We start from the raw sequence: 27,877 nt of genomic DNA, 5'->3' as shown, positions 1-27,877 counted from the left end.
CTAGTATTTTATTTTTTGTAGAGATGGGTCTTGGCATGTTGCCTAGGCTGGTCTTGAACTCCTACACTCAAGCGATCTGCCTGCCTCGGTCTCTCAAAGTGTTGGGCTTACAGGCATGAGCCACCACGCCCGGCCAAGAGTTTACTCTGAATTACTAGACTCTGCTGTCCTATGCAGTATCAGACACACTAAATCTGTCCCCTTAGGCTAAAAGAGATGTTTTAAACAATGAATGAGAAATGATTTTAAAAAATTATTTTAATAGACTATTTTTTAGAGCAGTTTTGAGTGAGAAGTACAGAGCATTCTCATATAACCCCAGTCCTCACAGATACATAACCTCTCCCACCATAGACATCCCTCACCAGGGTGGCACACTTGTTACCATCAATGAGCCTATATTGACACATCATTGCTACTTAAAGTCCATAGTTTACACTTGGGTTCACTCTTGGTGTTGTGCATCCTATGGGTTTGGACAATGCATGATGACATTTACCTGCCATTGTTGTATCACACAGAGTAGTTTCACTGCTCTAAAAATCCTGTGTTCTGCCTATTCACCCCTCTCTCCCTCCAGGAATGATTTTTTTTAAAGTTGATTAGCTAATTTAAATATTTTTACACGGTCAGGTGCGGTGGCTCACGCCTGTAATCCCAGCACTTTGAGATGCTGCAGTGGGCAGATCACCTGAGGTCGGGAGTTTGAGACCATCCTGGCCAACATGGCGAAACCCCGTCTCTACTAAAAATACAAAAATTAGCCGGGCGTGGTGGCGGGTGTCTGTAATCCCAGCTACTCGGGAGACTGAGGCAGGAGAATTGCTTGAACCCAGGAGACGGAGATTGCAGCGAGCCAAGATCATGCCATTGCACTCCGGCCTGGGAGACAAGAGTGAAACTCTGTCTCAAAAAGAAAAAAAAAATTTTTTTTACACATTATGTTCTCCAACTTAAAACTTGTATTCTCTCTCTCTCTCTCTCTTTTTGTCCTTTGAGACAGGGTCTCACTCTGTCACCCAGTCGTGTGATCTGCAGCCTCCTCCACCGGGGCTCAAGTGACCCTCTCACCTCAGCCTCCCAAGTAGCTGGGACTACAGGCAAGCCCGGCTGATTTTCATATTTTTTTGTAGAGATAGGGTTTCACCGTGTTGCCCAGGCTGGTCTTGAACTCCTGGGCTCAAGTGATCCACCTGCCTCAGCTTCCCAAAGTGCTGGGATTACAGGTGTGAGCCACCGTGCCCAGCCTACTTTTACACTCTTAAACTTTTCATATCCTTTCTGATCTTTTATTTAATGCAAACAGTCTTTGTAATAGACATGTACCTTTTAAATAAAATGTTACCTCATTTATAATAACTTATGACAATAATTCTAGGAATGTCACCTAATAAAAACCATCTATTCTAGAGAACTTCTAAATTATATTAAAACATTAAAAAGCCTTAATACTTGAGATTTGATATCAACAAATCAGATAACAAACTACATATGCTTATTTCAAAGAAAGGCCTGAAGCTTATAGGAAATGACCTGAGAGAGTAGCTGTGGGGAAAAAATCCTAAATTGAATTGAATGAACCAGATTAGATAAAATATAGGCAAAGAAAAGATAATATCTTAAAAATGGATGATTGAAAATGCTTTCATCATTATATGACTTTTCATTAAAAGATCTCTAAATATGTTATTTATAACATATTGTTTATATGTGAACATTTATCTCACATCTACATACATTAAAAACCGTGGAATCCAAATTTTCTAATCTGTGTAGAAATTTTCCAAATTAACAGTTGAAAAGGGTTTTAAACTTGTTTCATGAAATATACAAATACAATACCTTTGTATTTGCAAGAATAATTGATCAATCTCAGGGAGAATAGACATTTAATAGTATAATTTCAGTAGAGATGACTACTTAGTTAATGGTGGCATTAAAAATTACCTAACGTAGATGACGGATTGATGGGTGCAGCAAACCACCACGGCATGTGTATTCCTATGTAACAAAACTGCACGTTCTGCACATAGACCCCAGAATTTAAAATATAATAAAAATGAAATTAATAAAATAAATAAATAAATGAATGTCCTGGCCAGGTGCACGGTGGCTCACACTTGTAAGCCAGCACTTTGGGAGGCCAAGGCGGGTGGATCACCTGAGGTTAGGTGATCTTAGGTGACGTCAGCCTGGCCAACATGGTGAAACCCCATCTCTACTAAAAATACAAAAGAATTAGCCGGGCATGGTGGTGGCTGCCTGCAATCTCAGCTACTCGGGAGGCTGAGGCAAGAGAATCACTTGAACCCAAGAGACAGAGGTTGCAGCGAGCTGAGAACGCACCATTGCACTCCAGCCTTGGCAACAAGAGCGAAACTCTGTCTTAAAAAAAAAAAAAAAAAAAAAAAAGGAAAGAAAAAAAAAATGTCCCGATTGACTCAGCATGACATGAAGCACATCTATGGAAGCAGAAAATCTTTCTGAGTCACCTTTCATATGAAAGCAATTAAGATTCCACATCAAACATAAACTGAATGTCTCACTGCATTGTGAAGTGGGACACTGAGATTTGTTTTCCTTAAGCATTCTTTAATAAGTGAGAACAAACGTTTTGGGACCTCCAAAGAATATGAAATCTATTTTTAAAAACTATTTTTTAATCTTTATCTCAAACTTTAAATTTCTATTTTGTGTATTTTCTTTTTATTTCTTTTCTTTTTTTTTTTTTCTTGTGAGATGGGGTCTCACTCTGTCACCCAGGCTGGAGTACAATCATGGCTCACTGCAGCCTTCACCTCCCACGCTCAAGTGATCCTCCCACCTCAGCCTCCTGAGTAGCTGGGACTACAGGCGTGCACCACGAAGCCCGGCTAATTTTTGTATTTTTTGTAGAGACAGGGTTTTACCCTGTTGCTCAGGCCGGTCTTGAACTCCTGGGTTCAACTGATCCTCTGACCTTGACCTCCCAAAGTGCTGGGATTACAGACATGAATCTCTGTGCGTGGACTGTTTGTTTGGTATATTTTCATAATACACAGGCATGTTTGTATAGTAGTGTAATTAAATATAGATGGTGTGTGTATTTTAAAAATTGATATGGGTACATAATAAAAAGATGTTTAGAGACCATTGCATTGGAGGATCTTGTGCCTGGATGGATTTGACTTTTCTTCTTTTTTTCATGTTATTGAATATTACTATGCCAAGGGCTTAAGTTGACATAGTAAATATGAAGAATATAGCAATAATGTTATTAAATATGTAATAGAATGGATAAAAATATTAAAGCATAGCACACATAGTATTACTTTTTGAAATTTTTACTTTAGTATATATATTACATATACACACAGATACACATATATACTTGTGTATGTGTACATACGTGTATAGGATCCTGATATAAGGTGCATTTTTTACTGTGGCTTTTTGGGAAAAAATTCTGGAAGCCATTGCCCTAGAATATCAAAGCACCAAGCATACATTGTGTATCAGAAGGAGCATCAAATCTGGTATGGAATGGGATCAGTTCCTAATTCGCTCCTGTGTATAAGAGCAGAGTGATGGCAGGCACGGTCCTCACTCACCAGCACAGTGACCCCCAGCGGCAGGCGCTCAAAGTTTTGTTCAATTGATATGAGTTGATTTGATCTGGACAGGGTGGCTTGCTTGTTTGTTTATTTATTCACCTAATATTAACTAAGCAATTCCTTTGGGTCAGGAATATAGTATCACACAGACATGGTTTCTTATCTTGAGAAACTTACAGTCTAGTGGAAAGGACAACAGTCAAGCAGAAACAAACGTAAAAAACCCTATGATTATAAATGTAATACGCTCCGTGGGGGAAAAGCAGAGCTTGCTGATAGAGCGTATCAAAGGGGCAGACCCTAGTCTGAGGCACAGGGAGGGTGTCCACAAGCACTGACACCGCAAGTGAGGTCTGAAGGGTGAGTAGTATTTGCTGGGCACGGGGCTGTGGGCAAGAGCCTTCCAGGGAGGAGAAACAAGTGCAAAGATCCCATGGCAAGAGGGAGCTTGAGATGCTTGAGGAATAAAGAGAAGCTGAGTGGCGGAAGCAGGCAAGAGCAGAGGCAATGGTCCCAGCGTAGGATTGGATAGGAGCATGTGGGGTTTTGTTGGATATGTTAAGGATTTTGCTATATTTTATTTTATTTTTGAGACAGGGTCTCATTCTATTGCCCAGGCTGGAGTGTGATGGCACGATCACAGCTCACTGCAGCCTCAGCCTTCTGGGGTCAGGTGAAGGGATTCTGCTCTTTAGTTTAAGAAAAGCAGGTGTCATTAAAAGATCACCCCAGCTCCTCTGAGCAGGATGGACTGGTGAGGACCAGAGGGGAGCCTGGGAGGCCACAGAGGAGGCCTGACAGTGGCCGAGGTAAGAAATGGTGGTGGCTTGAGCAGGATGGCCTCAACTCAGATGGCGAAAAGCAGAGAGAGGTATGAAGGGCCTCCTTCTGCCATAAGCTACTATAACCTTGTGTTTTGCAATGGTTCAGCTTTCAAGGAGCTTCCGGTCCTGGATACACCAAAGGCGTGACTTCCTCAGGACCTCTACTTGCAGTGCTCCCTCTGCCTGGACACGCTCCCTGCTCCTTCCCACGGGGATCACTTCTCCCCATCCTTTAGGTTTCAGCCTAAATTTCACCTCAAAGGCCTGTCTTCCCCACACTCTCTGAAAGGGTCCCATTTAAAAACGTCGATCACTGTTTCCTTCATAGCATTACGACAACTCAAAATTATTTTATTTCATTTACTTTCCTTTATTTTTCTACCTGTACCCCATTAAAATATATTATGAGCACAGAAAATAAAGTGTCTTGCTAAATGTTGTGTCCCCAGTTACTGTCCCCAGCGATTTGAATAACCCTCGGGGATTCCCACACCACAGTTTCAGAAACTATATTAAAAGTTAAATGCTGTGACTTTAAGAGTTCATTCAGGCTTGATGTGATTTTAAACAGGAATGCAAACATGGACCCTGAAATCAAGAAACATTAAAATGGAAAGGGAAAACGTAAAGTCTCCTGGACAAGCCCTAGATCCCCCTAAGAATGGTCTGTCAATTCTTTGGAGTCTCCAAATCCCAGTTTGAGAAACAGTAGCCCAGGTGGTCTCTAGTGAGCTTCTCAGTTAGAAGATTCTGTGTTTCATCTACTCTATAGGCTGGTAAGTTTCAATCAGAGGATGTACTGTAAGAATGTAGGTTATTACTTCTATATGGCCTCAGTGAATAATGTGCACAGGCCACTAAAGAAAATATAAGCACTAATTTTAAAAGTGCACAAATGTTATTATCCCATATCCTTAGCAATTCAATGTAAAACCAAATAATTTTGTAGAGTCTCTATTATTCTATAAGTCTAGTGCCGGTGCTGAAGTGGACCGAGAATAAGTAGAATATGGGCCCTGCACTGAAGAGGCTTTTACTATTCTTTTACTTCCTTTTATTACGCGTATGTACTTGAAATAAAGCAGAACGAAAATCTATTTGGGACAAAATTTTTCATCCATTTATGGGATGTTCATCCATTGCGTTATTTAGCTGTAGAACAGTCCTACTGGGTAAAAACTGTGCCAGGTGCTGGCTATTATGTGAAACAACATCATCAGGAGGAAAAACCCAGGGAGAAGCTTGGCATTACCAAACAAAATACCAGAAAAAATTTAAAGAAAACAGTAATATTTGGCAAAATCATTTGAGTTTCCAGTATGGAGTAGAATATGATGCCTTTCTCTTGAATCTTTGTAGATTCCTGGTTTTATGCTGCTGAATTTCTGATCTACGTTATGAGTCGCTGTCTCTGCATGGTGGCAGGAAGTGGCATTTGGAACAAGCAACTTACGGTTCCAGAACGGGGCTGTCTGCCAGTGGTTGTTGTCGTGCGTGAAGCAAGTAAGGCCAGGCAGGCTGCACTCTTCCCCCTTCCTCTGCCGTCTCTTCTCCTTCCTCTCCTTCTTCCTCCTACGGTTCTCCTTGAAAAGTTGCAGTTTGCTATCGACTTCCTGAGCAGCCTCCCTGTTCCAAGAGAAGGGATTTTTTTTTGAGTGTTCAGAAGGCACTTTCTCAATTAAAAGTAGGCTTGTTGCTGTGAGTCTTGCAGGAATATTTAGATGCTTGATAAGAGATAATGGACGACCTTCAATTTGTATAGACAGACTTAAAATAGAATCAGGAATAGTGAAGACAGGTCGGGCACAGTGGCTTGCATCTGTAATGCCAGCACTTTGGGAGGCTGAGGAGAGCAGATCACTTGAGGTCATGAGTTTGAGATCAGCTTGGCCAACATGATGAAACCCTGTCTCTGCTAAAAATATAAAAATTAGCCGGATGTGGTGACGCACAACTGTAGTCCCAGCTACTAGGGGATGAGGCACAAGAATCTCTTGAACTCAGGAGGTGGAGGTTGTAGTGAGCCAAGACTGCACCACTGCAATAAAGCCTGGGCAACAGAGTGAGACTCTATCTCAAAAAAAAAAAAAAAAAAGAAAAAGAGAAAGGAATACTGAAGGCAGATTAATTCAGTGACAGCTTCTTGGGACCTTATTGAACCTAAGAGGACCAACATTTTCCTCCTCATGTGCATGGAAACATCGATGGAAATAAATGTCAATGTGAATGACAGGATCTTGCTAGCCACACTCTTTGGACAAATGGCTTATTTTTTTTGGCAGCCAAGTACCAATCAGCCATCGAGTTAAAGGTTAGTTGAACCAGATGGCTTGGATTAAAAGGTTTAAAAATTCTTTGACAAATTCTACTAAACAAGTTTAGATAGCCTTTACTTTTTAGAATTATTTTTTATTTTTTTATATAAAAGCTTAAACTTTGTTGAGTTTTAAATACTAAATCTCCTGCACATGCAAATTTTGCTATTATTTAAAAACATTTATGTTTCTTCCCACTTTCACAATTCAGCACTGTTCTAGGCTACTCTATAGAACACTGACAGCGCTGAGAGAGTCTGTAACCCTCAAGCACTCTCCACGGAAACCAGTGCATGGAGCAAAATCTAGTTACTGGTCCTATCTGCCAGGTAGGGAGCACTCACAGAATGACAGTGGAGTTCAGCATGGCTCCCCAACAAAGGATGCCAAGAGCACTGCTACGGTCCCTTGGTGAGGTGGGGCTTTGCTTTCAACTTCATGAGCTAGGTGCCCTCCTAGATGGGTCTACTTCTTCTGAAGCGGCACTGCGGGGAACACAGGGGTCCCTCCAGCCTCTTCGAAGGGCCAAGTGGACACTCACTGACTCCCAGCAAATGTAGAAAACAGAGAGTTACTTACTTGAATGGGTGAAGATGGCTCTTTATTTTCTCTTGCTTTTTTACACCTTTCTCTTTATTGTAATAGCTGCAGGTGAGAAGATTAAAAAGTGAGCCTTCATAACCTTGTATTGGATCAAAGTGTTCATTTTATAAAAAGAAAGCAAAATAGAAAGAAGGAAGGCAGTTATGTTGTAAGTATTTTAACTGAATGGGATTGTTTACTTCCTGCTTAAGTTTAAGCATATTTAATTTGACTTAAATAGCTTAGGTTATCATACTCTATGACAATACATTCTATAGGTAAAAGAGAAAAATGAGCCCAGTGCTCATGCCTCTGGCTTGTGTAAAAATGAATTTGGAAAGTGGAGCATGGATGGAAACAAGCTCACCTTTGTTTACTGCAGCTGCATTCCTCAGGCTTCCTTCTCTTCAGATGTCCTCTCACTTCTCTTAAATTCTTAATTTTATCTTGCAGAGCTTCAATCTGGAAAACATGTTTTCAAGCAATTACATGTTAAGATTGGGATTTTCTTTACAAAGTACTTTTCTTTTCACCTTGTTTTCTCTGTTCTGTAATAATAGCTATTCATCTGAGATGATACTTAACATAGAAACAAACTGGGCATAAAATATGTCTATATAGACTCTATATTCCAACCCATGTGTTACAGATAAACATTAGCAGATTCCTCTTTTATAATGGAATCTTTTTCTCACAGAGATTTCAAAAGGCCATGGAGTCAGTTCCCAGTCTCTTCTCACACTCTATATTGTTTTCAGTAGGACTATCATTAAATCACTGGAGAAAGACAAATAACTTTGTTTTGTATTTTTCACATAATTATAGATGATGTGTATCCATGGTATGTCCCACCAGGCACTGCAGGGCTGGCAGGCCAATGAGTCTGGAATATATCTGACAGTCACACAGCCACGGCTAACCTCTTTGTCAATGTATGCCTTATGGTCCTTCCACGCTCTGGCCGAGTGGTACAGTTCTCTCTCACAATGGATCGTGTCATTGGGAAGAATAAAACACCTGCAAAACAAACCAAAACCAGGTCAAATAGGTTTATATTCTAACAGTAGAAAACACTCAAGATTGCAAAGAGAACTTTTAATCCTCAAAACCCTTAATGTTGACACAGGCAGTAACCGTTGAGCTGATCCAAGACCAGCATCAATGGGAATATGTTCTAGCCACCAGTGAGGACAAAATGTCACATCGGTGGTTGGTGTCACAGCTCTGTGACTAAGATCATCCCTACGACCACTTTTCAAGGCAGTTCTGAATACTCACAACCCCATGAACAGGATACCACCAGAAAACTCAAGTTCAAATAGATATAGAACAAAAGGGAGGACCTTTCACATCACAATGCAAATGGCTTGTTTGAAGAAAAGCAGATTCAGAAGGGCAGTATTCATTCCACTCATTTTGTTAGAAAGAGAGTGCCCTAAGTACCCCACTGAGTTTTGAAGTAAAGATACAGCCCCAAGGATAGACAGCAGGTGGGATGTGGGGTTAAGCAATAATGTAAGAGAAAAGCATTCTGGTCTAAACCCGTTAGTATGTAACTGTACCAACTTCAGGCACCAGGAGGCCAGAACCTCAGAGATAAAAATCCTGGCAGAGCGCACAGTGCCCCATCTCCCCAAAGTGATACAATTAGGGAGAAAACAAAGATCTTGCTAATAAATTCAGAAAGAAAACATTTCCTAATCAAGAAAGTAAGTAGACTTTGGAAGGAGCCAAAGAACAAAGTGAGTTCATTAAACCTATGAGGGAATCATCTCCCTTCCCCATCTCCATGACTTCCAAGGCCCTCTCTGTGATCTGGACTGGTTAGATATTTGTATGTCTTACATCCCTTCGTAATCTACATCATCTTTCTGGAAGTGTCTCTGGGACTCACTGTCTTCCCTTGGACTGTGTTTCATTTCTAAGGCTGTGACCACACAACTGCTCCAAGTGACAGTGATCGTGCAACATGGAAGAACTTCCAGCCTCTGAAATTGTTTCCATCTGTTTTCTAGACGCCTGCAAAGGTAACTGCTTAGGCTCATGAACTCCATGCCTGCTAAGTTAAGATGTGATGGAATTACTCTGGCTGGATTCCTAGCTGATCAGCCTTAATGTGAATTACTCTGGCTGGATTCCTAGCTGATCAGTCTTAATGTGAAATCAAACCCAAAGCACGCTTGTCGAAGCCTATAATTGTGTGGACTCATTGTTTCTTTAACCCTCAATCGCTACGTAGGCCGGCCCTCAGGCACCATATTGGCAAGTGATACTGCTTTTTTGCCAAGTGCAAAATGGTGATAATATGGTGTGTTGTGGTGGTAATTCTGAACTCAACCCTAGTCAACAAATAAAGTCTTCTTACTTGTGTGTCACTCGGACAGTGGTAGGTGGGCCCACGGCGTTGCTGCTATCTGCCAGCGTCCCGCCCCTGTTGCCACCACTGGAAGCCTGGAGATCTCTTGGCCCCTTGTGGCCTTCATCATGACGCTTAGCAATGTTTCTTGGTTGCAACACCTGTAATTCTTCTTCTTCCAGATTTATGTCATATATTTCGCCTTCAAATTCGACGGACAAAGAACGTGTCTGCCGAGTGTGGACAAATCTGGGCTTGTACTCTAGAAGTAAGGGAAGATACGTTACTATGGATGTCCCGATGTAGCTTACGAGGGAAGAAAGTGATCACCTGGTCCAGGAAGGATCCTGGAGAGGAGAAAGCAGTCCATGCTCCATTGCTGAGCGGCATCGTGGTGCCTGCAATTCACGGTAGCAGAGGTTGGATTCTTGTCCTGGCAGTGCCATTGCCTGGCAGTGTGATGGATGACATACTTCTCTGGGCCTCCAGCCCTTCATCTGTCAAGTAGGGGGTTGGTCCAGTTGATTTCTAGGATCCTTTTTACTCGTGGCAGGCTGTGAACTTCTACATTTGGTTTTCAACGTGAACTGCTCAGGCTATTTTTTTTTGATAAAACCATATTCCCAATTATGGTATTAATAATAATGGCTATCCTTTACTGAGCTTTTGCTATGTATTATATACTTCCTATTTATCTCTAATCCAGAGTCTTGAAAGACAGGTATTATTATAAAAACTCTTACATACAAAAACATCAGATTGTCAATACAGGTTCATCCTTATTTTATGTACGAGAAAACTGAAGTTTTGAATGTCACATGCATTTTGCAAGCTTATGGAGCTAGGACTATAATCTCTCAGACTATGAAGTCTTACCACTACATTGGGCTATTTTTTCAAAAAGGCAAATGCTCTAGACAACTTCTATTTGTACAAATAGTAGATTACTATTTACTCTAAGGATTACTCTAAGAAGAATTAAATTTTGCTAATGCTTTCATCAGCCAACTCACTTTTATACCTGGCAGAGGAGGGTTAAGGCAGGGGGTGGGCGGGCAGGGATGGGGAGAGGGCAGCATGCTTTCTGGTGACTATGAACCTTTTCAAGAGCTCATGTGTACCAGATAAGAACTTTAATGTGCAAACACTGGATGCTCTTAGCTCGGTAGCAGCATATTCATCTGGCCTTATCTCATTAGCCTAACACAGAAAGAAGTGGGGCATACTGGCTGTGGAATCAGAATTGTCATGCTTCTGAGACAGCTCTCAGCAGAATCCTGCAGTTTCCAGATAAGGGAGCAAGCTCCGTGACAGTAGGGGGGTCAATAAGAGTGCTTACGAGTTCCATCCTTGCAGAAAGGGTGAAAACCGACTCCTGTTGTCAAATACACAAGATTCCATACAGTTTGAAAGAGCTGCCCTAGACCTGTGTTTGGGCCTAATACTGAAAAATCAACGTGCTTTACGCTCAGTGCCTGGGAAACAAGGTCGAACTTTCCGGAAGAGAAGAGGGCACACTTTCTTTTAAGCTGAATGTTGCTAATCAGCTTCTGAAAAAGGAGCGCGCCAGGGGTCCTAGTTCCTTATTAATTTTTTTTTTTTTTTTTTTTTGTTTTGAGACAGAGTCTCACTCTGTCAACCAGGCTGGAGTGCAGTGGTGTGATCTCGGCTCACTGCCACCTCTGCATCCCAGGTTCAAGCAATTCTCCTACCTCAGCTTCCCGAGAAGGAGCTGAGATTACAGGCATGTGCTACCATGCCCAGCTAATTTTTTTGAGATGAGGTTTCACCAGGTTGGTCAGGCTGATCTCGAACCCCTGAACTCAAATGATCTGCCTGCCTTGGCCTCCCAAAGTTTTGGGATTACGGGCCTGAGTCACCGCGCCTTGCCTTATTGATTTTCAGAAATTTGATATCCTTGTGTGAGTTATTAGACCTGGAATTTTTCTCTCAGGGAAGAAAAAAAATCTCCCAAAGATTCTTAGTATTTTGGCTTATGGATTCCTTTAAAATTTGTTAAAAGTTGTTGACATGGAAACAAATGTCCATATACACATGGAAAACACAACAATTTTGGATGAAATATCAGGGCAAATGGCCCTAATGCCCATATTGCGGAGTCTACAATAAAAATGCCTGTTCTCAGGGCTTCCATTGCTCTAGTGTATGATTTGATTCCCAAATCTTTGACATAGAATTTAATGTACTTAAGTTGCTTCTTTCCAAACCATTATAGAAAGAAATCACCATAAAATTGAGTCATTTTTCATGTTACTCCACTAGGTGGTACTAGATTCATTCTTTCGTGGAAGGTGTCAGTCTGTGGATTTTCACATTTATGTAATCATAGGTTTCTCATAGCTGCCTAATCGAGGTTTTAGTAAGAAGATGCTAGGAAGTGCTTTTCATACTGAATTCAACTAGTTTGTCCCTGCCAGTCAACAAGATCCAACAATTTGACGGAATTAAAAAATACATATATTGTCGTAAAACAGAGATTAAAATATATGCCTTAAAAAAGTGTTTATGCTTTTCCTCTTAAAATTAAATGCATACACACTGAAACCTTGTGTTTACTATTTTTTAAAAGCAACTTAAGGCAGACAAATCAGGACGTTGGCATTGCGGTAAAATAAAATGGACTTAAACCATATCCTTTACCTTTTGGAATAGCCATTTTATAAACTCTTTTATGTGTGCATATGTTTCACTTCTGGTGCTTTTACAAACTATATTTTCATTCTATGCTTAAGTGAAAATGTTTGCAAAGCAAAATGTCACATTAATCTTAGCTTTCTTATTTTAAATAGAGCAACGATGTGCTTTTAGCCTGAAAATGATGCATTGATAATACCTAAAATGTAGAAGGAGCAACCGTTTCGTCTCTCTATTGTTTATTCCCACAGGCCTACACCACCATCGAGATGGTCACAAAAGTGTGGCTTACTTGGAGTCCCCTGGTTTCTCAAGAATTGCCGTTGACTCTTTCTTTGGCTTCTGCTGGCACGGTAACCGGACTCCCTACAACTGCACTCTTTGTCTCTGTCATGGAAGCCGCGAGCGTAGAGGTTCCGCGTGCTCTGCCGGACTGTGAGCAGGTCACTGGGTCCTTTACACTTGTGAATTCGAAGCTTGCCAGATGTATCCTCAATGCATTGCCACTTCTGCAAAAGCCAACGTGAAAGCAGTTTACCGATTCTGCTCCAGGTGTTATTGATTAAGAGCCGCTCCCTTAGTTTTTTTTTTTTTTCTTTTTTTAGAAGCACTGGCAATATCTTTCAGGGAGTGAATGAAGAAAGGCAAGCTTTTAAGTGACCCCGCAATAACTCGACTCTCAGTTATTTCTTTCACTGTAGGCAAATACAGATGACAACGAAATCATTGGAAATCAAACTACCTCAATGACACTAGAGCCAAAAACTGATATATGAATCCTCAGCACGCAGACTAAACAGTCTTGAATGAAACATGTAAAAGCTGTTAGTTCACCAAGACACACAGTGCAGCTGTCAGGACTGCTTTCACCAGACCCCTCTTGCTCTGGAAAAACAAACTTGGCCGCTTTGTTCTCCGCTCCTGAATTTCTAATGTGAGCCAGGGAAGAGTGGCACATGAGGAAGACAGAGATGAGTTTAATTGGAGCCCATCATGGGGCGAGCCGACTCTCACAGACACCAGACATTAGCAAACTTGTCAGACTTTCTTTTGTGTCTTTTCTTATCCTTCTAAGAACATTGTGATATGGACAGCAGACAGGGAAACACTGGGTAGAAGAAGGTAGTTTCCTGGCAAAGGCCCCATCCTCAAGCCTGGGGATCTATGGCCCTAAATGGGGACAGACATTCCTGTTTTTGTACCCCAAACGTTGTTTATGGCCTGCCATGCCCCCTATCCTGTGCCCATATAAACCCTGAAACCCAGGCTCCAGAAGCAGACAAGGAGATGAGGACACAAGCAGATGAATGGTGGAACAAGGTGGCAGAGAAAGACAGAAGAGGAGGAATGTCTGAACACTGAGAGGAGCTTGGCTGGGGGTGGTCGGAGAGGAGTGTGGCTGTCCAGTGGCCAAACTGGGGAAGATCATCTTCCCACTCCATCCCCGCTTCTGGCTCCCCATCCGTCCTACTGAGAGCCACCTCCACCACTCAGTAAAATCCTGCATTCATCCTTCAAGCTCGTGCGTGACCTGATTCTTCCAGGAGCTAGGCAAGAGCTTGGAATACAGAAAGCTGTCATATTGGTGGCCCTCTGCCCTTGTCAAAAGGCAGAGGGTCCACTGAGCTGGTTAACAATCTGTCTGCAGATGGCAAGGCTAAAAGAGCATTGTAACACTGGGGCCATAGGCGCCTGCCCCTAGATACTACTGCAGGGCTGGAGCCCAAAGGACATGCCCTGGTTCCTGTACCTGCCCATCTGTGTGCTCCCCTTCTCATCAGGGGTTTGAGCAGTGGTGGTGACCGAGCAGGTGTGCCACACCCCTGTTGCACATCCTGTGAAGGGGATCAGGGAACTCTCCAGTTTCAACTGCACACTCAGCAGACAGTGGGCATGCTCCTATGTGAGACAGAATTCACTTCCCAACAGACACATACGGGGAGCTTGCACTGACTTTTCTAGACTGAGCTTTCTAACACGCCTGCCACAGATGCTGCAGGCTTACGTCCGAGTAAATATGACACTGCCTCCGGACCAAGTGTCCTTGCACTTACTGATCTCAACCTGGCTGAAATAATAGCTTTTCACCTTGGGGGTCGTTTCCTGGGATCCTCCATATCTTACTTAAAGACTGAATAACTTCTTTTACATTTTACTTTCCCCCTTCTCCCTACAAAATTAATTTGGGAGGCAGGAAGAATATTTAATTTTAATTGGCCACAGTTGTCCCAGAGTTAAAATATAGTGTTATCAAACTTTTGTCTTTTTTCCTTTCCATGTCGGTCTATCGGTTGTGTACTATTATTTACTGAAAGTTCTCTTTATCTTTCATTGTTTTTGTTCATATCTAAAGAGTGAGAAGCTCTTCTTTAAATGGGTGCATTTCTAACCTATGGACAGCACAATACTATCTGCACTGTAAAAGTACATTTTTTTGTGCCACGATTATTTTCAAATATATTCAAATAAATAATTATTAAATAAAAGATGTTCTTTCATGCATCATTTAAAAGATCTTGTATCTCCCTCTTGTACCAGTACCATATCTGGGGTGACATCTTTGTTGCAAAGTGTCCTACTGCAAGGCAAAGTTTAGTCAAAGGTCCCAGACGGCCTTGCAGATAACCGACACTCATGTACAAAGTGACATGCAGTTATTCACAATGAACCAAGATGCAGAGCCATGATTTGTTTTCTCCTAAGGGAGTTGTATGTCTTCAATATATGTTGAATTATCAGAGCTGCTTTTTGGCTTCTACTATATAATCCCCACATCCTAGAGATACAGGGCTTCTTCTATGATTTTGCTTTAGCCCTTTATACTCTTGCTACTACTGAATTTGGTTGTTTCAAGCCATATCAGGGTACAACCTTTTTTTTGTGGATTGGCTAGAATGTCTTCAGTGTTTAACATCTTCATCCAGAGAAGCAGGAGCTCAAGGGACAGACAGGCAACTAATGAGTCATCCCTCAGGATCCACTGAGAATTGGGTCCAGGATGCCCTGCAGATACCCAAATCCATGAATGCTCATGTCTGTGATATAAAATATAGTATTTCTATATAACCTACCTACACACTCTTGTATACTTTATCTCTACGTTAACTGTAATACCTAATATAATAAAATGCTTTATAAATAGTAGTTATTCTGTATTGTTTAGGGAATAATGACAGGAAAAAAAGTTTATGCAGGTTCAATATAGACGAAATCATCTTTTCTTTTTCAATTCTTTCAATCTGCAGTTGGTTGAACCCACAGATGTAGAACCCATGGATACAGAGGGCGGATTTTACTTACAAAGCCGCAAAAAGGCAACACAAACAAGAACAGCCTAAGGACTAAGTTAGAGATGATTTAACTTAAGAATTGTGAAGTCAACTTAATTAAACACAGGAAGTTAGATCAGATGAGTGTTTCTCAAATTTGGCTGGACATTGGGACTTTCAGAAGCTCCCCAGATGATTCTAATGTGCAGTTGGAGTTCAGGCCACTGCTTTACATTAGCAACTGCTTACTGGACAGTTTTGCAGCTGGATTCCATGGGGAAGGCAGGAGGGATATATTTAAGTCTAAGTAGCTCAGATTCATGGGTCTTTGAGAGGGATGCATGTAATTGGTGGGAGTGGCGTGTGCAAAGGAAGCTGTGTCTAGAAATGTACTGATGTAAGCAGGTCAGAAAATGACTCCAGTTGGATGAATGAATACTATCAGTGCACCTATGCTTTCAGGACTATGTGCTTTATTTAAGTGAAACCAGTTATCCTTGTGCTCTCTCCACAGTTAGTTGATAAGTGACAGAATTTTGACTTAGCTGAAAACTGCATGTGGCTTGTTCCATGATTCTGCCATTTAATGTGGACATCAGTGGTTTCCACGCCTGGGTTTGTGGCACTCACAGACCCAATTATAGCATTCATGGCTATCCAATTAGCTTGAGGATGTGCCATGAAATGATCAAAAAAGTTCTCAGAGCTGGGCACGGTGGCTCAAACCTATAATCCTAGTACATCAGGAGGCCATGGCAGGTGGATTGCTTGAGTCCAGGAGTTTGAGAACAGCCCGGGCAACATGGTGAAACCCTGTCTCTACAAAAAAAAATATATATATATATATATACACACACATATATATATATAAATATATATAGCTAAGCATGCTGGCACATGCCTGTGGTCCCAGCTACAAGGAGGGAGGCTGAGGTGCGAGGATCACTTGAGCCCAGGAGGTCGGGGCTGCAGTGAGTTGAGACCATGCCATCATGCCACTGCACTATAGCCTGGGCTCAGAAACTGACAGACAACTCCATTAACATATAACTATATGCCATACACAATTATTGCTGGAGAAAGTGTTGCCAAAATAAATAACTTTTCTTAACTTCGCAAAGTTTGGGAACTAGTGGCATTTGAGTGTCTGTCTGTATGTATATCTGTCTTAAATTCAAATGGTTTAAGGCTTATCCATCTACCTGGATGATCTTTGCCTCTAGCATTTAAAAATGAAGAGTTGACTGCTTAATGCCTAGAGAAGCAAAGTAATTGGCTAGTGAATTCACAATCCACAGCCAAGTGGAAGCATAAGAGGTGCTCTATCTTCTATCAGACAGGAAAATATGGCTAATTTTATTCTTGAGGCTGGGTGTGGTGGCTCAGGCCTGTAATTCCAGCACTTTGGGAGGCCAAGGTGGGTGGATCGTCTGAGGTCAGGAGTTCAAGACCAGCCTGGCCAATGTGTCAAAACCCTCTCTCTACTAAAAATACAAAAAAAAAAAAAAAAAAAAAAAAAGGCCAGGCACAGTGGCTCAAGCCTGGAATTCCAGAACTTTGGGAGGCCGAGGCAGGTGAATTGCCTGAGGACAGGAGTTCAAGACCAGCCTGGACAACATGGTGAAACCCCGTCTCTACTAAAAATACAAAAATTAGTTGGGCATGGTGGCGCACGCCTGTAGTCCCAGCTATTGGGAGGCTGAGGCAGGAGAATCGCTTGAACCTGGGAGGTGGAGGTTGCCGTGAACCGAGATCATGCTACTGCACTCCAGGCTGGGTGATAGAGCAAGACTCCGTCTCAAAAAACAAACAAAAAACAAACAAACAAATATTAGCCAGGTGGTGGCACATGCCTGTAGTTCCAGCTATTTGGGAGGCTGAGGCAGGAGAATGGCTTGAACCCGAGAGGCAGAGGTTGCAGTGAGCCAAGATTGAGCCACTGCACTCCAGGCTGAGTGACAGAGCAAGACTCCATCTCAAAAAACATATATATATATAAAAATATATATATTAATATAATATTATATAAATATAAATATATATATATTCATTCTTGAAAAATAATGGCCTAAAGTCTTTTTGTGGATCCAATTTATATCAACTTTAGTACAAATACTAATTTTTAAAGCACATGACCATAGTGAAAACCTGTGGCTTTTATAATCACAATGCATTCAAAGAATTCTGCCTATTTTGTTTGTTTTTGTCCTGGAGGATCTGAGGGTACAAGTAGATTCCTGTAGAACACAAAGGTGTAGGCAGAAGTTTTAGTGACTTAGGCTATTTGGAATCCAAGTTGAATTTCCCATTAGCCAAATTCCTTGTTGATTTCCTATGGGATAGAGAAGAAGGGAAACGGTGTTTCCTTCCTGAAGAGTTGAATTTAACCACACTGGATGTCTGGCACTGTCCTTGGCTATGATGATGTAGCATACAAAATCAAATATACATACATATATGCATATATATCTACACACATGCATACAAACATGTATTATCCATACATACTACATATATACATATATCTACACACATACTTGGATAAAGCAAGAGCCACAAACAAAAATGTCGATTTTATGTTCTACCATGGACCCTTTGAAAAAGTCATAGACCCTGTTAGATAAAGTAATTAACTAGAGGCTTTGAAAATCTTCCTACTGGCAAGCATACTAGGAATTTTAATGAAATGTAATTACCACACATTGCTACAGCCATTTTAGAACTGGATATCATGACAATTTTTACGACTGCACAATAAAACCTTGAAATAACTGTAACTAAAGTGGTAATCTTAGAAAGTTTATAGAGGGAGGCAGAAAAAGAGAATTTTTGAAAGAATTGCTCTGAAACTCATGCGGCAAGCCATTTAAATAGTCAAAATAATGAGAAGAGATGGTTTTTGCATTGCAGGAGTTTCAGGAATCAGTTGAAAGCCTGAGCTCAGGTGAGGCACCTGCTAATGGGATGTGTGGAGTCAGCCACAGACATAAGCTTTGTTCAACAAATGCCCTTGCAGAAACACAGCTGTCACACTGTCTTGCTTTTATCTACGCTCTTGAAGTTTATCAGTAAATCAGTGAATTGCCAAATCTGATTGTCTCCATCTTCACTGATGGTTCATTCCTTCTGCAAATTCTTTTCTTCAACTACATTTCAGTTCTCTTTCTGTTTATCAGTCTGTGCCAATAATATAGCACGCAGTCATTCCACAAATATTTCTGCACACCAATTATGGGCGAGGTGCTAGATAAAACTACTTAAATAATTTTTTACATTGTTATAATTTTCTTTTAGCCTTTCTAACTATGCTGGAAGTTGGAATTAAGGGCAAGGGCCATGTCTCATATTCCTGAGTCCTTCCCAGAAGTTAGCTCAGCACAGAATCACTCAGTTAGGTAATTATGTGTTAGTGTTTTCGATTGATTATATCTGCCTGTATATAAATAACACCAGACGAAGAAGAGAAGGCTGGTAATTTTGGTATGAGGATACAAATAGTGTGCAGCTAGTTTGGTGGAATCAAATCTAATGAGAAATATGTCAAATGCATTTCAAACAATTTCATTCATCATCATCTTGACTACCGTGATTATGATCATTTATTTAACTCTTGCTTGATAGCAGGTACTGCTCTAGAGCACGCTTTATGAATTTTTCATTTAATCCTCACTACATCGCAGAGTGCTGTCACAAGTCTTTTACTGAAATAGGATTTCGTAGTAGTGAATATTACCTATATTCTGTCTTGGATTTGGAAAGGTGTTTTGTATTCATCGGTGTGGCTTAAAGGAAAAAGTCTGGATTTGCAAGCTCAAAAAGCCTGGATTTTAACACCAGCTCTATCACATGGCTATGTGGCTCTGAGCAAGTAAGATATGCCACATTACCCTTTGCAGAGTCAGGAGCATCAGTGATAACACACGGGAAGGACTCAGTATGTGGCAGGCGCTCAACAAAAGCAGCTGCTATTATTATTACACGCATACACACACACGGTTTATTACTTAAAGAATGTGATCTAATGTATACTTGATAAGAGGTAGCCATTTTTAATGGAGATGAGTATTGGGTTGGGATTCAGAAACCTTAATTTTATTTTATTTTTTGCTGTTAACTCTATGGTTTTGAGCAAAATGGAGAATCTCTTTGTTCTTCTGGATGCCACATCTGATTAAATAATACTTGCTTCTCCTGGCTTCATGGATAGACATGAGAATAGATTGTTTGAGTGTTTTGAAGTTCTTAGTTAAAGATGTACTATATGAACCTACAGCAGTACTGTAATTGGCCTTTAAAATGTTTATCCAATCCTGGGCAAGCTAATGTTTTCTGGTGGTAAAGTGTACAAAATAATTATTATTTGGTGAGGGAGACAGAAGCTTTGAATCACTCAGATCTTGGTTTGAACTCAGGTTTGTCATTCTTCTAGTTGTGTGACTTTGGTCAAGTTATTTTCCCATTTGAGCTTCAGTCTCTTCATATCTAAAATGGGCATAATATGTATCTCATAGAACAGTTTTCCATGTAAAATACTTAGTGCAATATTAGATGACCTCCGATTGCTTTTCCTTCCCGAAGTATCCGCTAAATAATCATTATAATTTCTGCATTTTGAATTGCAAATACTTCTCAGATTGGTTAAGGATGTTGTTCTCTGTTCTTACTTATGCCTACTTGTGTCCATTTTCATAAGTAAGAAACAAACAAACAAACAAAAAACACCCAAAATTGGCTTCACCAAAACAATACAAAGCAAAAAAAACCCAAATCTGTAGGCATCACACTACCTGACTTCTAATTATACTACAAGCCTATAATTACCAAAGCAGCATGGTACTGGATAAAAACAGGCACATAGAATGGAACAGAATAGAGAACCCAGAAATAAAGCCAAATACTTACCACCAACTGATCTTCAACAAAGCAAACAAAAACATAAATTGAGGTAAGGACACCCTATTCAATAAGTGGTGCTGGGAAAACTGGCAAGCCACGTGTAGAAGAATGAAACTGGATTCCCATCTCTTACCTTATACAAAAATCAACTAAAGATGGACCAAAGACTTAAATCTAAGACCCAAAACTATAAAAATTTGAGAAGATAACATTCGAAAAACTCTTTTAGACATTGACTTAGGCAAAGAACTCATGACTAAGACCCCAAAAGCAAATATAAAGAACCCCAAAACAAATGAATGAGACCTGATTAAACTAAAAAAGCTTCTGTGCAGCGAAAGAAATAATCAGCAGAGTAAACAGACAACCCACAGGGTGGGAGAAAATATTTGCAAACTATGCATCCAACAAAGGACTAACATCCAGAATCTACAAAGGAACTCAAACAAACCAGCAAGAAAAAAAAATTCCATCAAAAAGTAGGGTAAAGAAATGAACAGCAATTCTCAAAAGAAGATACACAAACAGCTAACAAGCATGAAAAAATACTCAACATCATTACTCATCAAGGAATGCAAATTAAAACCACAATGAGATACCACCTTACTCCTGCAAGAATGGCTATAATTAAAAAGTCAAAACAAAACAAAACAATAGATGTTGGTGTGAATGTGGCAAAAAGGAGGACTTTTGCACTGCTGGTGAGAATGTAAATCAGTGCAACCTTTACAGAAAACAGTATGGAGATTCCTTAAAGAACTAAGAATGGAACTGCCATTTGATCCAGCAACCCTACTACTGGGTATCTACCCAAAGGAAAAGAAGTCATTATATGAAAAGGACATATGCATAGGCATGTTTATAGCAGCACAAGTAGCAACTATAAAAATATGGAACCCAGCCTAAATGCCCATCAACCAACAAGTGGATAAAGAAAATGTGGTATATATACACCACGGAATACTACTCAGGAATAAAAAGGACCAAAATAATGTATTTTGCAGCAACTTGGATGCAGCTGGAGACCATTATTCTAAGTGAAGTAACTCAGGAATGGAAAACCAAATATTGTATGTTCTCACTTACAAATGGGAGCTAAGCTATGAGGACGCAAAGCCATAAGAATGATATAATAAACTTTGAGGACTTGGAGGGGAAGTTTGGGAAGCAGGTGAGGGATAAAAGACTACCTACTGGGTACAGTATACACTGCTTGGGTGATGGATGCACTAAAATCTCAGAAATCTAACTAAAGAATTTATCCATGTAACCCAAAACCACTTGTATCCCAAAAATTATTGAAATAAAAATAAAAATTTTAAAAATTGGCTACAACTTTTTCAAAGGTGCACTGCAGTGAAAGCTTAACTTTATGCATAAACACACACTAGTTCTTGGTTATCATATGTCTTACGACATGGATTTGGTGATAATGCAGGTCAAATCATGTTCACTGAAATGTCACAACTGTACAGTAATTTTGTGATAATCTGATTATTCTTCATGCCAAAATGAACATCATAAAAAACAGTTACCTGCATGTGGACATGTGTTTAAAATATTTATCTTAACACTGGGGAATATACAAAGACCATATTCACATCTTTGTCCAAACTGCTACTTAGCTGAAGTCATTGTCGAATTTTCTCTCACAAATATTAAATAGTGTTACTTGTGCCAGGAGGATTTATCTCCTGGCTTGTTTTCTTTGAGATGGTATGAGATAGGAAAGAGAGGGGGAGGGAAAACAGAAAGGGAGAAGAAGCAGAAGAGAGAGAAATGTTACCTACTACAGATTTTAATCTGGATAATCACTTGTAAAAGTCAACACTGGAATGTTGGAAGATGTATGATTATTGTAATTCCTAGAAAATGAAATTGGTAAACTGATCTTGGCCAGTGATTGACAACCAGCATTTGTTGAGTGCTTTCTATGTCCTAGACATTGTCCCAGATGCTTGATACATTTAACTCATATAATATTTACAACAACCTATGAGGCAAGAACTATTATGATGCCCATTTTATAGATGAAGAAACTGAGTCAGAGTTAGGTTAAGAAACTTGCACAGAGTCAAATACCAAGGAAGCAGTATATCCAGGATGTAATCCCAAAGCACCTTGATCAGGATACTGATGAAAAAGAGAATGAAAAAGAGATAACTCAAACAGAGAGACCATTCTCTGTATGAGTCTTCAGGTAAGCCTTAGGCGAGAAGAGAGAAGTAACAACATCCATACAAGTGAGAAAGTGAGATTCGCAGGTAATGTTTAAGAAACACAGAGGAGGACCTGACTACGGTGGGCTGTTAGGAAATGTTGGAAAAGAAGACACAATACAAATTAAGCAGAATGGGGCTGTATTATATAGTTTATGAGTAAAATGCCTATTCTCATGTTTGTCTTTTTTTTTTTTGACTTGTTTAGAACAAATGCACAGAAGCAAAATATCTCAGAAAATATCACAGAAGCACAACTGTTCACACATGAGCTTCAGCATGGGTTGAAGAGGTAAGGAAGCAAGGTTTAAAGGCTGAGTGGTCCACAATGGATCCAAGCACAGAGGAGAATTCAGTAAGAGGATGGCACTGGGAGCTCAATCCTTCTGGATGGGCCCCCTGGAATCAGGTAAGCCAGGGGAAGATTTCTATGAGCCATGCTGCCATTTTGACCAGGGTTCAGTGAGTTTTGGGAAACAGGCTATCTGCTTCTGGAAAACTAACAATTCTAGGAGGATCTCAATGGTAAATGTCTTATTATGCATGCTCTGCAGCTGGTCACAAAGGGTCAGAGGGATATATGGCCAGAGAGATAAGTTTTGGATAGGAACAAAGATCCTGGAGCTAAACCAGTTTCTACTCAACAAACTACATTCTATTTCCATTATAATAGCATCAGCTTGCTTGATGCAGGGGTCCTCATAGATTTTTAAACAAATGTTTGATTTTATATTGATCCAATAGTAGAAAGGCAAACTAAATTGTAAAGATGCTGGAATTCAACAACTCATCAAAAGGATGTGCTATTTGCCCTATCAAAACAAAGCAGGCTGCTTTTTTCCTCTTAAACGCCAGATAATATGTAAAGTGTATTTCAAAATCTAATGCCCAGGGAATTTCTCTTTTATGTAGCTCCTATTTAAGATGTCAATACCTATGCCTAGAAGAAGAAGAAGAAAAAACAGCCCAATAATGCTCACTTGACATTTGTGGATCTCAAGCTTGTCTGCACATAGGAATCATCAGGGGAGTTTGGAAAAAACACTGACACCTGGGTCTCGTACCCAGAGGTTCTGATTTAACTTGTCTGGGCTGGGACTTAAACATAAGCATTTCTAAAGCTGCCCATACGATTCTAATGTGCAGTCTGGGTTGAGAACCAACGTGAGTGGCAACTGCCATTCATAGTTTCAAAGGGAAAATCTGTCTCGCAATTTTGCAGTGGCAGCATGTTACAGGGAAGAAAGTACTCAACGCGAAGTGAAGAGATGCAGGTTTTGGCTTTGGGTTTGTAGCTTAACTTTTCCGGACCTAAATTTCCTTATCAGAAAAATGATACCATTCAACTTGGAAGATTTCTAAGATTCCTTCAAACTTTGATATTTCCTGGTTCTAGGCCTGTGATTCTTAACCTCATTAAAAACTAGATTCCTTGGCCTCACTTGCAGACATTTTCAACCTGGTTGGTCTGGGGTGTGTGGCAGCATTTTTCAAGTGCCACCCAGGTGAGTTTATTTTTTATTTTTCTGTTATTTTATTTTTTGTTTTTCTAAGACAGGGTCTCACTCAGTCGCCCAGGCTGGGGTGCAGTGGCATGATCATGGCTCACTGCAGCCTCGACTTCCCAGGCTCAAGCAATTCTCCCACCTCAGCCTCCTGAGTAGCTGGTACTTCAGACACACACCACCATGCCTGGCTATTTTGTTTGTGTGTGGAGACAGTGTCTCCGTAGGTTGCCTAGCCTGGTCTAGAACTTCTGGACTCAGGGGGTTTAGAACGCCTGCCTCCCAAAGTGCTGGGATTACGAGAGTAAGCCATGAGCTGCAGTGCCCAGCCCCAGGTGAGTTTAATGTGCCACCAGCATTGGGCATCACTGCTCTTTGTTCTCTGTGGAACAAACATGCTTTAAGACAGAGGTTGAGATTTGCCTATGAGTGTGCACATGTGTATGAGTGTGATTGTGTAGGGGGATGGGAAGTGTCTGTACATAAACATGCCTGGGGGTGTAATGCCCAGCTGAGAGAGTGGAGGGAATTCACACTCTATCTCATATTAATTCGGGAACGTGGGAGTAATGGAAACACATATGTCCATGTTGTCTTAATTAGTCCCCGCTGGTTGTTGTGTTCACATAGTCAAGAAGTGATGCCAAGTCTCTGGGATTCCAGCCCATTTTTATTCTTTTTAATTAATTAATTTATTTATTTATTTTGAGATGCAGTTTCGCCCTTTTTGCCCAGGCTGGAATGCAATGGCACAATCTCGACTCACTGCAACCTCTGCCTCCCAGGTTCAAGTGATTCCCCTGCCTCAGCCTCCCAGGTAGCTGGAATTACAGGCGCCCCACCACCCACACCTGGTTAATTTTGTATTTTTAGTAGAGATGGGGTTTCACTATGTTGGCCAGGCTGGTCTTGAACTCCTGACTTCAGGTGATCTGCCCGCCTCGGGCTCCCAAAATGTTGGGATTATAGACATGAGCCACCACGCCCGGCCTCAGCCCATTTTAATTCTTATTGGTTTCATAGGAATGAAAATAGCAGGTAAGATGGCTTGGAATAATAACAACACCCAATACTCACACACTAGAGAAAATTAATCTCAGTCTCACATAGTATAATATCACTTAATCCTCATAAGGGTGAGGTTAATTTTCTCCATTTTAGAGACAGAAAACCTGAGATTCAGGAGAAAGTAAGTGAACTGTTTGAGAAGACACAACTAGAAAGTGGTGGCGGCCAATATTCTAACCCCAACCTTTGGATCTCTTTCCTCTGTTGACTTACCTCATGCACCCGCATTGACGCCACCAAATAACCTTTAGGTGACCTGGCACAAAGCTGTGGGAGGAAGGGGGCATTCACTATCTCTGGGATTAAGAGTGAAGAGAATGGGGCTAGTCATGCTGATTTTCCCTTTGTACCCCATGGAGTGTCAAAACCTAAGACTGTGTTGCCTTGGAATGAAGGCCATTCAACTTGTTAATAGGAACAGAAGCAGGGTGCATGCCAGGAGGGACATCAAGAGAGAGCAGATTCCAAGCAGGTCAGTTCTAGCCTCTGCTGCCACCTTGAACCTGAACAATTCAGCATCATTATTCTGAATTTTCTTCTTCCATTTTTTAAAGCCAGTGATACTGTCACCAAAAAAAGATAATCTTCAAAGTAGCCAGAAAGAAAGAGCAAAAGGCCGAGATATAAAAAGTCAATAGAACACAACAGAGCTGGCTAGGCATGGAGGCTCACTCCTGTAATCCCAGCACTTTAGGAGGTCAAGGTGGGAGGATCGCTTGAGTCCAGGAGTTCCAGACCAGCCTGGGCAACATGGCAAAACTCCATCTCTAAAAAAGCACAAAAATTAGTTGAATATGGTAGTGTTTGCCTGCAGTCCTAGCTACTCAGGAGGCTGAGGTAGGAGAATCACCTGAGCCCAGGAGGGTGAGGCTGCAGTAAGCCATGATCACGCCACTGCACTCCAGCCTGGGTGACAGTAAAATGCTGTCTCAAACAAAACAAAACAACAACATACAACATAGCTATCAGGTTTGACCCATAGATTGAATAACTGCTTTAAAGATTCAGGCTCAAAATTTTCCTAAAGTTCTTAGATTCCTAAGTGATGGTTTGAGGACCACCAGTAATCACAATCGTGGGTTAGAATAGTGCTTGTCAAACTTTCAGGGAGCATCAGAGTCACCTGGAGGACTTGTTAACACACAGATTGCTGGGCTTCACCCCCAGAGGTTCTGATTCAGAAGGTCTGCAACAGCCAGAGAATTTGCACTTCTGACAAACTCTCAGGGATGCTGATCCTACTGGTTCGGGATTAGAGTAACAGTTCACTAGTGCTGTGATATACTGAAGCTAGAGAAAATCAGAAATACTCTCCAGGTCTTCACTTCTAAAGCTCACTCAGGCCCAATGTAAAGAAATTCTAAGAAATAAATCACCACTGGGGCATAGCCTAATTCTTTGTTCCACAAATTCAGGCCTTTCTAAGAGAGACCATTGCTGACGTTCTCATATATCCACATAATGGATCTAAATTCAGACTGATTCACAGAGAAATGAAACAGTGCAGGAAAATTCCAGATATGAAAGCATTTTATGGGGCCAAAACAAGTTCAGAAAAATATGAAAAAGCAAAATTAAGTTTTTAATATAGTTAGCATTCAGCTCATGAGTGAAAATCTTGTGCCAAAGCACCATAATCTAGTTTATGCTACATTTGCCCTTTAGGACATATATTAAAATTTTAGGGCAAGCCATATGGAGAGGTTTGTAAAATTATACACTGAAAGGTAGGCAGTGTACCTTATTCCCAAAAGACTATAATGTTCACCTCTTAGAGCTAAAAGAGTAACAAGATCACCAATTTGCATGAAATGTATTTAACACTGAACATTTGCAACTCCTGAATAAAAGTAAATTAGTCTATTGAGGCTGGCTCATAAAAATCATCTTAGTGCTACAAAATAATTCTGAGGTTTTACTCATAATAACGTTTGGAGCTTTCATAAGAAAGATTTGAAGACTTCAAATTAAAATATAATGAATAGGTCTAAGCTTTTCTCCACTAAACACTTGAAAATTAAGACGTACTAGAATGCAGTGAAGGCTTAGTTTTAGCCCTTCCTTCAACGGCTCTCCCTCCCTTTCCTCTTCTATTTCAAAAGGATTCTGTGTACAAGAAAGCCTGAGGAAATGCAGGGTATAAGGATCAAGTTGTTTATTATGAATGTCTATTCAACAAGCTAGATACCATAAAATAAGCGTATAATGAGTGAGGCCACTTTAATAATAACTTCGTTACCTACTCATTCCATGAGCCTGACATCTTGAACTGGTGTTGGTGAATTGTATGGATGTCTACAGGTCAGTTAAGTTAAAAAAAGACTCACAGTAGATTTGAACTTCTCTTCACCTGGTTATTGTAACCTACCTTGGAAGGCAGCAAGTGGACTGAGTTTTTGAATCAGACAAATCCTGTTTGAATCCCAGTCACCCATGTGTAAAATGGGGATGCCAATGCCCACCTCACTCTACAGATGTGAGGATTAAATTGAGTAAATGCTACAAAATCCCGCATACCATGCCTGAGATAAGACAAATGCTCACTACGTGTTAGTATTTTACGCTTTCCTCTGATTTTGCTCTAAGCTGCAATGA

General features: G+C 40.6%; 1 protein-coding gene across 9 annotated transcripts in view; it reads right to left on the bottom strand.

The window, feature by feature from the left end:
- SULF1 (sulfatase 1) overlaps positions 1–27,877 on the bottom strand; it is a 192,121-nt gene that overhangs the window by 25,093 nt on the left and 139,151 nt on the right. For all 9 annotated transcript variants that reach the window (XM_073018149.1, XM_008000811.3, XM_008000817.3 and 6 more), the window contains 6 exons: positions 12,618–12,834; positions 9,680–9,932; positions 8,235–8,331; positions 7,682–7,776; positions 7,312–7,377; positions 5,871–6,043 (listed from right to left, as the gene is read on the bottom strand). In XM_073018149.1, the coding sequence (XP_072874250.1) occupies positions 5,871–6,043; positions 7,312–7,377; positions 7,682–7,776; positions 8,235–8,331; positions 9,680–9,932; positions 12,618–12,834 (901 nt within the window). The remainder of the gene's footprint in view (positions 1–5,870; positions 6,044–7,311; positions 7,378–7,681; positions 7,777–8,234; positions 8,332–9,679; positions 9,933–12,617; positions 12,835–27,877) is intronic.

This window comes from Chlorocebus sabaeus, chromosome 8, assembly GCF_047675955.1.
Source record: "Chlorocebus sabaeus isolate Y175 chromosome 8, mChlSab1.0.hap1, whole genome shotgun sequence".
Classification (NCBI taxonomy): domain Eukaryota; kingdom Metazoa; phylum Chordata; class Mammalia; order Primates; family Cercopithecidae; genus Chlorocebus; species Chlorocebus sabaeus.
Note: the sequence above shows the minus strand (reverse complement) of the source record. Positions and strands in the feature narration are given on the sequence as shown.